Below are 13316 nucleotides of genomic sequence, written 5' to 3' on the forward strand. Positions count from 1 at the left end.
CTGTGCAGTTTTCTGCCGGCTATTATGCAAGACAGTTCAGAAGAAGCCAACCTTTAAGAGCTACTAAGGGCCTGGTTTGCTTCCCTGAACATGTTTGAAGAAGCCTGACGCTTCTAGGGTAGTAGAGCTCTCTAAAAGGACTGGGCAAAGGGGAAAGAAGCTGGTGTGTTTCTCTTAGCTCTCTTTTCTTTTCTACAGAGGATTGTCTCAGTAACCACATCAGTATTTTTCAGTTTCTCACAGTGGAGTCTTATAAAAGCCACAGTCTTCTTTGTGGATGGGAAAGGTTTTGAGGTTGCATTTAGGATTTTTCCAGCTGCACTGCATGGTTTCAATGCTCTGCCTTTACACTAGCTGGTGGAGAATCTGAAACTGCAGCTGTGACCCTTGCCCACCCCCCACACCCTCTGCCCAAAGACTGAGCAGCTTTGGCAGAGAAAAATTGGGAACATTATCTTTCTATAGTGGAGACATTGTTAGTATCCTCCGTTAATTCATGTTACGCTCTTAAAAAAGCTATTGTGAAAATAATTGTATTTATGGGATGATCAGTGCATTTCTGCAAAGTAATACTTAGACAGCTGTGTTAGAGTGCAGAGGAATAAGCATCTTGCAATTTCTATACTAGAACGATTAATTTGTTTTGCTGTTTATTTTTAAACAGAGTAAATGATGTTTCTTCGGGATGGTGCTTACTAGCAGTTGCTCTACTCCTGCATTTACTTGACGGAGATCATTCAGCTTTGACAACAGTATTCAAGTGCTGCAGAAAGTTTGTCTGTTGGATCTTCACAGCTGTGACCCAGAATGTACTGGTGTGTGGGAACTGAGGAATCCGCTATTTGCAGAGAGAGCAACATGGATCCGCAAAATGGTAAATAGGAGGATTTCTTTTCTTTCCTGTTCAGATTGGGAGTGAAAGGTTTTAAGAGAACTCAGCAGCCAACTGCCACTGAGTTTCGATGAAATTTTAAATATATGAAAGATCTTTGAGTGATTTGAGCCCTAATCTTTGAAAATTTAAAGTATAGAACAAGAATTTTACTTCCAAGAAGAATGATGCCGAACTGCTCAGGTGATAAGAATAGCATTTCTCTGAAGACCAATTTTCTCCAAAGGCCTACAGAATTAGTCAATATATGTATCACGTCTCACCAGTTCCTAAATATGTTTTACAAGATCTGTGCTTTTTCAGCATGTGAATGCAAATATGTTCCCAGCCACTGATGCAGTGTGTAGTCAGGGTATGAAAGCTGCTAAAATCAGAGAATCGTTTCTCAGGCTGAATAGATATTAACCTGCTCCAGTTTTACTGTCAGCTTTGATTCAGTGGCTTGCAGTGATTTATTGTTGAGCTAGATTAGAAGGTCTGCGTTTATGTAATGTAATAAATCCATAGGTGGAAGTTTCTCTTTCAGAAGGGACATATGTTTCAGGTTGCTTCCTGTTAATTTTTTTTCCAAACATCCAAATTATTTTTGGATTATTTTTATTGCTGAAACCTAAACCTCCTAGGCAGTGCTGCATTTCTCTGAGTCAAAACCCAGTTATATTTCTGCATTAAGAAATAGCCTTCTGGTTATTGTATAACGGTATTCCCCCCTTGCAACAAGCAGTTCATTAGGAGGCAGCATCTGCGTTTTAAGTGTGGGATGAAGGTGTGTTTGACGCTTTGTAGTGAGTAAGCAGGCTTCAGTAGAAGCTAATGTTTTTGCAGCCTTATTTTGGATTTTATCAGCAACTATGAAGCAAAACCTGATAGTTTATTCAGAGGCTGCCTTATCTCGTTTGAAGACGTTTCTCACCAGCGTCACAGGGAGCTCTGGGAACTCTTTCCTTTTTCTGTATGTATTCCGCTTATTCTGTGATACTGATTTTTCTGTTTGCTTTTGCTTTTGTTAATTAGAATTGTATCTTCCTATAATAATCGGGAGCATTTGGTTATTGAATGTTCTTTAAATTCTTAAATTCTATCTTCTCAGTTTTTCTCTGGAAGAAATTATCACCACTTGAATACTAAGCTATAAACCATGAGAAGAATTTTAATCTGCGCTAGTGATTCCCAAGTGTTAAGAATTGCTAAATTTTTGTTCTGCAATAGTGATTTGACAAGTTTTTCTCACTGTTTAAGGATACAGTAAATAAACAAATTAGTTTATGAGTGAATAAGGAAGTGAAAAAGGTTTATTTTCTACATTGCGAGTTCAGTTTTTCTTCTGAGAACTTTATTGCATGTTTCTATTATGTAAATATATTCAGTTAAACTGGTTAACTGGAAGCATACAAATCTTAGTGGTGTAACTCTTCTATACTTACATGTCTGGGTTATTTTGTTTGATAAACAGTGTTGGAAGACTGGCAAAGGGATCATAGGAAAGCTTAAGATCCAGGACTGCCCTGGTGGATTTGCTCTTTGTAAGCATACTGTACATGTTTAAACTCATTTTTATTTCGGGATTGTTTGAGTCCTGCCAAGAATAATTGTCATTAGCTAGCTGGTCCACTCCCTAAGTTAGCTGGTCCTTGTTCTGCATTTGGATCCTGTTACACAGCTTGAATGCAGCAACGCGGTGACTCATTCAGCCTCCACGTTTGAACCTATTGTTTACGCTCATTTTTTAACAATCTAGATGCAGCCTCCTGCTTCCATTCAATGGGAACCACTGGGAAGTGGAGTGAGATCACAGATAATTTCTTTAATGCCAGTGACCTCATTAGTGCTCACAAAGCTTGGAGTCTTTTTTTTCCCCGGCAGGAAGGACAGGTGTGTGAATGTGAGGGGTTTAACAAACAGCATGGTGGTGCTTGTGGCTCTGTGACGGGTCAGTTGGATCAGCACAGTGTTACGGCCAGCACAGTGCTGGAGGCATCTTCCATCGGGTACCGTGTGCACCTGGTGCCTTGATCATTTGAAATCCTTAAGATTTTTAGGGCTTTTTATTCCTGACAGCTATACATTTGGCTAGGTCTTCATGTGGAGAATAGTTTCACAGCATCATTGACTCTAGTTAGCAAATGTAACATGATGCAAGGGCTCACCTTACTGCCTGTGTCTCCTCTGCTATTCCTCTTGGCTGCGGCAGTGATCTTGCCTGTATCCCAGCAGGATGCCCACTTACCCTGAGAGCAGGTGAGCTGTGTTTCAGAACCGGACCCTGTCTACCTTCTGGGGATGGTGCTGGGCTTGACTCAGTGATGCCAGTGAGCACCTCCTGGTCCACAGAGAGGATTTGTCACTGGACTGCAGAATAATGCTCCATTTTGGGTGCAGTCAGCATCTCCGTTGCCTCTTCAAACCCTGCTTCCCCTCTCCTAGATTTATTCATCTTGTCCTAATTAAAAGAAAGAAAGCGAGCAGAGTTACGGGGGTGGCTGCAGTCTCTCATGAAGCACAGGTTTTGGTTTTTTTTAAACTTGGTTAAAGAGCTCTACATAATATAATGGAAGTGACATAATATACATCTTGTAGGAAATACAATGGAAGCCCAAAGATATTACTGTATGAATGCCTAGAACCAAAGAGAGATTCATCTCCTTTCTACAGGCTGGTTAGTTTCTTTGAATCTTATGCAGTTTTACAGCTACGATTTAATGAATTTCTAGGAGACAGTTCAGCAAAGATGTAGAAAAGCAATTATTGTCTTCTGAAATGTAAGGGTACTTTTGTTAAAGAGCTTATCGCTGTCTTATTGAGAATTTTATTCAAAGTCACAGAGCGTTCATATGCCATTTGTGTGTGTCTTGCAGGTGGAATTGGGTTATCTTTCAAACACGCCATAGGGTGTCTCTTCTGTCCTGCTAAATCAAGAAATAAGCATTGTAAAGGGGTGTTATGTTGTAATGTATATAATGTTACATAATTGGGGACAATGATGCCAGTGATAATTGTTTGAAATTTTATAGTAGCTTTACAGATATTAACTAAATGAACCTTCACAACTTCTTTTGAGGCAAATCTGTTGTAAGCTGGTGACTTTCAACTCTCCAGGGAAGCACAGATAGGCACGTGCAGTGTGCCTGGAAAAGAGACCTAACTATTAAAATGAGGGAGCAAACAAGTAACCAGAATATAATGACCTGAGCTGGCATTTGGAGTAGACCAGAGGCTCTTAAAGCTGTGCTTCAGAAGTGCCGTGGTGACCCTGCAGCTCACAGGACTTTATCAGAAAGAAGCTACCCACGATGGTAGTGACCTTTGCAACCCTGTCTGGGCCGTGGCTTAGCTCAGTACTGACTCAGAGGGAAAGCTGCTCCCTGCATCACCACTTCCTGAATCATAGAAGTCTCCAGTGCAAGTCAGAGGACCCTAACTGGAAGAGCTGAAGAGTCGTTTTAACAAGAGGGACTGCTCAGGAGCTAGTGGCATTTGATAGGAAAGTTTCACAACAGATTGAATGGTGACAGTCTGAGGTTAGCTAATAGCAAATGAAATGGCTAATTCTCCTGGGACATAGCTTTGTGCATCCAGCGTCACTCCCCTGTTTGCATGAGGGCAGGACATTTGCAAATGTGGCCGAGGCCTTCATCGTAGGGTGGCGGTTTGAGGAGGTGACGGGATTGTAGGTGGAGGGATGGAAACTTTGGCAAACTCTGCACTTGCTCTCTGTTTTGTACTTACTGGATAATCTGAGCCTTCCAGGCTGTCAGTCTGGCAGTGTGAAATCCACTTAAAAAATAAAAGTCTACAGGAAGAGCCTGACTTCTTTGTAGCAATAAAAACAGACAGAGCTCACCTGCTCATGGGTGTGCATGTACATGGCCTCCAGATGAGATCTTTGCTGTCGTTTCCTCATAGTTCTGCAGTTGATTTTGTTGCCTTAAATGTGAACAGCAGGAACTTGCATTTGGTAGTGTGAATATCTTTGCTTATAAATCTTTCCTGCTGAATAGAGGAGGAAGGGAAAATCAGTGTTGGCAGCACCACTGATATCACTTTGTTCCTTGTGAACTCACCATGTAAACCCTAAAATCTTTACATCAGCTGTGTGCGTGGGCCAGCAGCTAGGTCTTGGGGCACATTGACTTAGCTCCTTCTGTGGCCTGTTGTGCTGTATAACAGGGAAAAAGTACTCACACCCTCTGTCCTGCTTTTTCCATCCACACATTACCCTGTAGTAACATTACCCTGCGTCTGCTGTGACAGCGTGGCAGTGAGAAGGACAAGGAGAGCATCTGGGAGGTGATCTGAGCGCACAGAGCACTAGAGACCTGCAAAGTGTTTTGGTTGCTTGAAGTTCTGTATACTCAGACTAAATGAGCCTTGAAGGTTTTCTGTTTTTCTTCCTGCTCGTTAAGCTGTGAGTTAATTTGAGTTCAAACAGCAAATTGAAAGTATTCCTACAAGCAAAAAAAACCCCAGGTATCTTATGTGAGTTAGTCTTACTGCATAATGCCCTGCAGAAGGAGAAGTAGGAAATGCTAGACAGGAATAGGAAGTACACTAGTAAAGCAGTAATAGGCTTGTATTTTTAAACATATTTAAATACTTACTTCATACAGAAGTGGTACAATCTCACATGGGGCCAAAAGCTAATGTGGAAGGCTGGTCTGCAACAAAAATCCATGTGGTTAAGCCTGCTCTCCTGTACAGACTGTAGCAGAGCCGCATGTTGCACCATCTCACAGAACCGAGCCTGGATTTCCAAAAAGAGCAGTGAATACTGGGGCATTTACGATTAGATGCCTAATTTAAGACACTCTGAACTGATTTTCAGAGTCTGGATACTAAGCACTGCTCTTCAGACATAAACTTAGAAGATGTCCCTTGTATTTTGAAACAGAGGCATTTGCCTTTGAAAACATCTTCTAGTCCGTGTGGGAAGTAGGAGTTTGGCTTGTGGGTGCTGTGTCCTTCTGGAGTCAAGAAGGTATAAAGGAGCACTTAGGTCTTTGTAGTGGCAGGACCAGCTTTTTCCCGATAAATACCATCAAAGCCGGTGTGCTCTTGAACTTGAGGGCTGTAGCAAGGAGGGCAGAGCTGCTGGGAGTGCCAGCGGTGCAGTGCAGACCTTGGGTAGCTAATTGAGCAGACAGTCCAACCTGAGAGCCAGTTTGATTTACAGACAGTAGTAAAACATTGATCTTTATCTGAGCTGTATCTGGCATTATCTGCTGCTATACAGCTTTATTTTTCCACCTTTCAGTTAAAATGTATTTGTGGTGTATTACATTAAAATGTAACTTATGACAACTCTATCAAGAAGCCTAGAAAAAAACAAAGATAAGGTGGTACAGAAAATCCTTTGCCCTTAGAACCTATACTTCTAAGTATAGAAGAGGGACTCCTTAACAACGTTAGTAATGTGTGATTATAAGGTAGCTCTCAGGTGAGGGTCGACACTGTGGTGACAGAACCGTTGTCCTCCATTTCAGTGGGAAAAAGCAATTGATAGTGTTCACACCAACTCAGTCTTTACCAGGTCTGTAACTGATTTATTGTTTTGTCAGTGATGTTGCAGGTGATTTTATACTTGCATTAAAGAAAGTGCTATGAATATTTTTTTTTTTTTTAATCGTCTCCAAAGCCTATGGCGGCCTTATCCAAAACCAATTAAAGTCTTTGCACTGACATAACAGGCTTGGGATCAGATCTTCAGGGATCCTTACAGCATTAAGTCTGCGGTTTGTTTGTTTTTCATTTCTCTGATCAATAAAGGGGCTGCCAAAGCTTCTGCTTGGCAGAAGGCAGCTAACTGGGAGGAAATGTTTGCGTTGCAGATGAGGGCGTTGGGTATAGATTTTATACCATACAGCTCCCAGTCTGCTGTATAGGTGAAGTCTGTCTCTTAATAGGTTCTGTTTCAGATTTTACATCAAGTTAGGCTGATATTTAATTCCTTTCCTTAATCCAAGTCTGTGTACTCATTAGTGGGTCAGGAATTGCTTATTTGCATGATTATATATCACCACAGTAGCAGCCCTTTTATGTAAGCTGCTGATAGTTTCACAACAGAAGTGTGTCCATGCTTTCAATTTGTGCCTTGCTCTTACTTAGAGGGAGGACTTATAAAAGAAGTCTTTTAAGTATTAGGGAAGGCCCTCAACCTTCAAAAAAGCAGGCAGAGGTGCTCTGGTGCTTGGCAGTTTCTGGTTTAAAGAAAAAAGTGTGCTTTCAGAAATTACAAACTGCCCTTAAAACATGTACAGCTACATGCAGGCAAACTCGGTGAGTCTGATCATGAATCTGAAATGGAGTCAGCAAGGACATATTCAGACCATGTTAAAATACAACAGTTGAAAAAGATTCCCATTGAACAGTAGTGAAGTTGCTATAGTAAAATCTTCAGGGTTATGCTGCAGTTTTTGCAAATACTCTGTCCCTCCCAGTACGATATTTAGCCACCCTGTGTGTGTTGGGAGACAGGGTGAAACCCAGTGATGTCTTTGTAGATTGTGTATTTTTTGCAGGGACATGTCTACCTGCTGGTGAAGGTGCCTAGACAGCCTTTCCTAGCCTGAGCTCTCCTCATATGGCTACTTGCAGTGGTGGGATGTGTTGCTCCGGACAGGCTGGCAGGACTTGGGGTCTGCCACGGAGCTGCAGAGCTGTGGGAAATCTGGTGCAGGTCCTGTCTTTTTTGGCTCACCCTCTCCAGTTGGGGAGGGCGGCAGATCTGTGGTGAGCTTCAGGAACTTCTCGGTCACAAAAGACAAGCCCCATGTTGTGTCACCCAAGGGTGAGGGAAAGGGTCAGTCTGCTACAGGAAGGGCACGAGGAAGGTGAAGGGTGAAAGGAGCAGGGACCGGGGGTTAGGAGCTGGAGGAGCAGCTTAATTCCATTTCTAATAGTCAATATGTGGCTCCCAAGCATAAAGGTTGGCATTTTGGATACTGCTGGAGGAAGCTCAGTCCCAGGCTGTCCACAACTCCTTTTCTGTGCATAGTTGAAAATCACGGAAAACTAGCGAACCAAAGCAGTGATTCAAACAAGAAGTCTGGATAAATTTAGCTCAAATATTCTTGGTATGTTTGTGGTCGCTGTGGAAGTTACATCACTGCTTGTTTTAATGATCAGAATATCGCTTGGAAAACTGGCATGGCTACCCGAGAAGAGCTCAAAATGAAATCTATTAAAAGCATTCATGTCTTTGGAATTGCTTCACCTGCAGTTAGTTGGTTTTGGGGTTATTTGTTTCATTCCCATCTTGGTTAAGGAGTATTTTGACTAGAGGTTATTGCTGCTTAATTGAAAAGCCGCAAGGTTTAGAACTGATACACTCTGCAGTGTGATTATCTACTTTATATAAAAATTCTGTCTGGGGAGTAAGATTCAAAAAGAGTACTGGTAATTGCTGAATACAAGACCTCCTCCAGAATCTGCCTGCATCTCTTTCTGTCTTGCACATCAAAGAGCCTTTGAAAATGCTTTTATTTTTACATCAAACAGGAGCATTTTTTTTTTTTTTTGTAACACTAATGGACAAGATCCCTTTTCAGATCTCAAATGTAGCTTCAATAAAAGGTCTAGCTCCTTAAGTGGGCTTGTTATCATGGTCACAGTTCTCTGATGTTTTGTACCTTGGACCTTTCACACGATAGCAGGGTGGAAATAAAGGCTATCAAATCAAAGTCATTTGCATGGATTGGACCAGGTTCTCAGATGCAGTGGATCAGAGTTCATCATAGGTTGTTGGGAAGGGGGTGAAACGTGCCTCGCCTAATTTTGCTGTCTCTGCCTTGGAGCAGCCATCTAAAAATGCTGTGGGCTGAAGCAGGTTCACAGCATGTACCTTCATAGCATCCTCCCAGGCAGAGTCCATGTCCTCCCTCCACTGAAATGAATGCTGATATTCCCAGACATCAGGAAGACAAAAGGGAAGTACCTCCCCATTCCCCCTCTCTGCCAAGGCAGGCACTTCTGCCGCTTGTAGGCTTTGTCACAAGTGAGGGAAGGTGGTTTTTTTTTTTTTTGTAGCCCCCGTTAAAGCTTTGGCAGCACATCACTACACAGCCTGATTCAGGACCAGCACTGTCTTGGCCAATAGCAGAGATCTTTTCATCAGGCTTTCTCTTCTGCTCCAGACACAGCTGTTAAGGTTATCTTCTGTCTGAGATATGCTGTCCTAGAAACCGGCATCTCGGAGGATCTGCTCCTACTCTCATGGAAGCTGGTGGAGTTCAGTAGAAGCTGGAGTGGAGCCTTGCTTTCTCCACTGTTTTGTTTTGTTTTTTTCTTTTCCAGACTGTCATATTCATCTCTTTCCTCTGATGCTCTTCCCAGCTTTGCACTTCTCTTGGCTCTGCTGTTGCCAAATTGCCCATTCAACTCTTTTGATGCCAACTATATCCAATGATTGCATTTCCTTTTCCTCTGCCTAGAGTTGTTGTGTTGGTGATAAACAAGAAGTGATGATAGCAAAGAGTAAGGTATTTTATTAGGCTAGCAGACACAGTTAACGGAACACATTGAACTGTGTCTGACAAGTACTAAGCTTGGATTTTGCTGCATGGGGTGTTTACCCCCTCAAATGTCTTGAAAGACTTCTTCCCTTAGACGTGTCTGCTTTCTCCTAGATCTATCAGTTTGTTTAATAAAAGGTATTCTCCCTTTCTACAAACTTCCCTCAAAGTAGCCTCTGAAATGGTTGTTGCGTCAAGTGTTACAACTGGTAGTGCTTGGTAGCTGGGTTAACTTCTGCATGTGCGTAATGTGGGAACACAGGCCGTAAGACTGGAAGGAGTGCGTGGGTCAGTGTCCTGGTTTCACACTCCTAAACCTTATGCAAGACCTGTTTTAAGCAAGTTGACTTGTCTGTTGCTTCTGCTTTTTCAAGAAGACTATTCCAAAGCCTCATTTCTCCAATGTTTTAAAGTTTCTTCTAATTGGCAGCCAAAATGTATTCATACCCTGTACATAAATAGCTCTTCTCCTTCCCTGGTGTCTCCCTCTGGATGTATTTATAGACAGTACTCCCATCCCTGTCCAGCCTTCATTTTTCTAGACTCAACAAGCCAAGCTCTTTTCATCTGTAGTCTTGTAATTAGTGTCCATTTCTTTGATTCATCTTCTCCACCTCTTCCAGACTGTCTTAATCTTCCTTGAACATGACAAACTGGAGTCGTGCCAGGTATTTTACGTATCTTTTTAATGTTGCTTTCCCTTTTTTCTTCCTCTCAGGACAGCCTTTCCAAAGTCTTGATATGTCCAAGTTCTGTAAGAAACCTGCTGTGCTCCTTGGGGAAGGGAGGAGGAACACTGGTGGCCACGCAGGTGACAGCAGATACCCAGGACCCCTGCCATGTGATGGAGGGATGGAGAACTGGGCTTGCTGCTGTGGCCCAAGGGGACCTGATGGAGCAGCTATGAGCTTCATCCTACCACTTTCATCAGCTTTCTCTGAAAGCCCTGCTGGGGCTTGTCTTTCCCGGTAGTATCCATGGAGTTTCATGGGGCTGGAGAGACAGATGTTGGCTGCTTCTGTGCTATTATTTTTGACCAGCAGTTGGGTTGGAGAGTTGTAAATAGGTTTTTGGTTTAGGAGGGTGTTTACCTCTGTTATTAAAGTGAAACATAAGCTTAGGACCTGCTTTTCTCAACTCAGACAGCTGTGGAATTGCTGGATGTGTCTTTGGTGGAGCCAGTAGAGGACTCGGACTCAGAAGAGACCTGAGCAGAGACCTTGGGCCCGCCCTTCCCTCAAACACACACAGGGAGTCCCTCCCTAAACTCTTCCAGATGTAGCCTCTCACAGCTGGGGCTGAAAGCATTTGCTTCTTTCTAAAGATAGCTTTAAATATACGTCTAAGGAGGATGTAGCAGAAGGGGGCTGGGCATGACTTGGTGCTTCCCCAATGTGAATAATTAATGACTTTTTTTTTTAGAAGAATGTTAAGCAAATTATTTCTTTGAAAGAGATAAAACATTGATGCATGGAACTTTTTCCCTTCTGATGAAAGCTTAAACACTAGGGGAAAAAAAAGTTTCAAAAGAAACCAAAGTTAGCCATGAAATTTTATTTTATGAAGTTTCAAATGAAATCAAATCTTGGTTTGGTTTCATGGCTATAATATTTGATTCAGTTGGACAAGACTGGTCTCACTAGAGACACCTTTCATCATTTAATAATCCTCTCTTTCCAGCTATGCCTGGAAACGAACACAAAGAAAATCCAAAAGCGTAGTCATATTTCTGTGTGCTTAATGTATATCTTCCAATTTAAAATTTGGAAAGCAAGAGTGGCATAGCTGGCCTTGCATGCGAAGGCATATTTCTGAATGATTCAAGCTGTAGGATTGGAACCAAATGACTGAGGCCAAAGGACAAAAATAGAAACTTTCACTTAGAGCTGAGTCATTTGTATTTTCAAGACAGCAATTGGCTCTCTGGCCATTTGGAGCTCTCTCGGCTCCCTCAATCTCTTTCCCTTGAGGGTGGAAATTAACATCATCAGTGTTCTCTGTGGTCTTTGCTGATCCTTTGCACCCCAAAGAGGGCAGTACGTGAGGGATGCGGGGCATCCCCTATCACTGCAAGAGCCAGCCTTTGCCCTGTGCTTGCCGGAGGTCATCCCCATCCCTTTCCTTCCTTGCCCAAAGGCTAGTAGTGTGTCTACCAGGGATGATGGTGCCTTCATGAGACAATCTGACCACTGAGAGATGTGTTGTGGCCACTGATGCTCTGAATGCTCGTACAGATCGAAAGGGTGAATGTGTGCACGTGAAGCTGCTTAGGCCTGACACTTGTACTCAGGGGAGAGAGTAAAACCATCACTGTCATCAACAACGGCCCAGTTTGTCGTGCTAGTAAGCTGGGGATGGCAGGATTAGCAAAGGGCTGCCTGCTTGTGTTCAGTACCCAGCCACTTGGTGAAAAGTCGGAAGGAAAAGAGAGAGGAGGAGGAGGAGGAGGCAGCAGCCCCGTGTTTGCTGTCAGCTGCTGCCATTCATTTGGGATGTGGAGGTTGTCTTGGTGTTGCCTATTGCAGCTAAGGAAGCTTTATAAACAGTCAGGGTGAAACAAGAGGTGGAGTGTGGAGCAATGGGAGCCTTGCATGCTGGTATGCACAGCCAGATGGGGATTTGTGTAGGGTTTATCGGTACACAGTATGCAGCCCCCAGAGCCCAGGTGGGAGGAAGGGGTGCCCAGTCATGGTGCTGATGAGCTGCCTCCACTCTGACTCTGCGGTGAGGATTGCAGTCCTGCTGCCCCTCTTCCAGTTGTGTAGCCAAGGGCAGTGGAAGTGGTGCATGCACTTTAAAAACAGCCTGTGGGCAGCATGGTGTCTGAGGTAGAGCTGTCCACCTGCAGAGCACAAGAGAAGAGGCGTGTCACAGGATGTCACATGCAGTAGCCCTTGTTCCTTTTCCCTGGATAGCTGCAGGTATCATTAGTGACCCCAAAGCTACCTTGTGCTTTCCAGTGTGATTTGCCTGCTGGTGTTCTGGGTTTGCTCTGATGGTCATATTCCAGTGCGTATTTCTTTGTGCTCTCTCGAAGTTCATTGCCTTGTAACGGCTTTGTGTAGCCTCTTTTGTACTTCAGCAAAATAGGAGTAACCAGCTCAGTTTCATTTGAACTTCTTGGGCAATGCACGTAATTTCCAGACTCCCAGGGATCTGGGAGGCACACACGCAAATGCAGGAGCCTGCTCAGATCTGGTAGAGCTTTTCAGCTCCAGCTTAGTGCTGACTGTGACAGACAAACAGCCAGCCAGCCAACTTCACACAGTCAGTCTGGCACCTGTGATACTGCCCACTAAAGACTGCTGGGTCCCAGTGTTACTAGTATTTGAGGCTTTTCTGTCCCCTCTTCCCCCATTATCCTGAATGATAGAGAAACGATTGTGTAAGTGTGGAGCTAAAGCCTTTGGAAGCGTCTGTTTTTCGTAATTCAGTTCTGGAGCCCCTTAAAAAGGCAGGAGTCCAGAGCATTTTTCCATCGGGACTTAATATTTTTTCCTTTCAGGTTTGCATTAGCAAATGTTTTTTTCCTTGCAGGTTAAGAGTATTTCTAAATAGAAAATTTCCAATGGCTCTAGTGATAATTGGTCACTTTGCATGGCTGTACCTAAAATTGTCAGCATGTCCTTTACAAGATCCTGTGTGCTTGCTGGAAAATGTTTAATGCAGATCAGCACTTCGCGTGCGTGATACTGGCATGTAAACAATTTAAAAATAATTCCAGATTATGCAATAATAGTGAAAAAGATCCCTTCAGTACTGGATTTTTGTCTTTGAAGCATTCTTCTGTGTTTCAGATCTGGTCTTTTGTAGGGTTTTAAGTTTCCTTTTGTGGCAGTAAGCATTGATTACAAGCTATGTTGTAGATGTGAGTGTCTTTTATACTCAATACACCATCTTTTCCACTGCCTTGGCAA

The 13316-nt window shown here is 43.1% G+C and overlaps 1 protein-coding gene across 1 annotated transcript in view; it reads left to right on the plus strand.

Annotated features, from left to right (window-relative positions):
- The first annotated feature begins 807 nt into the window (after positions 1-807).
- Positions 808-13316, plus strand: part of LRRK1 (leucine-rich repeat kinase 1) — a 77386-nt gene continuing 64877 nt past the window's right edge. Inside the window, exon 1 of the mRNA XM_010572051.1 lies at positions 808-874. Within this exon, the coding sequence (XP_010570353.1) occupies positions 808-874 (67 nt within the window). The remainder of the gene's footprint in view (positions 875-13316) is intronic.

The sequence above is a fragment of the Haliaeetus leucocephalus genome, unplaced genomic scaffold (genome assembly GCF_000737465.1).
Source record: "Haliaeetus leucocephalus isolate CR32 unplaced genomic scaffold, Haliaeetus_leucocephalus-4.0 Scaffold339, whole genome shotgun sequence".
Lineage (NCBI taxonomy): Eukaryota > Metazoa > Chordata > Aves > Accipitriformes > Accipitridae > Haliaeetus > Haliaeetus leucocephalus.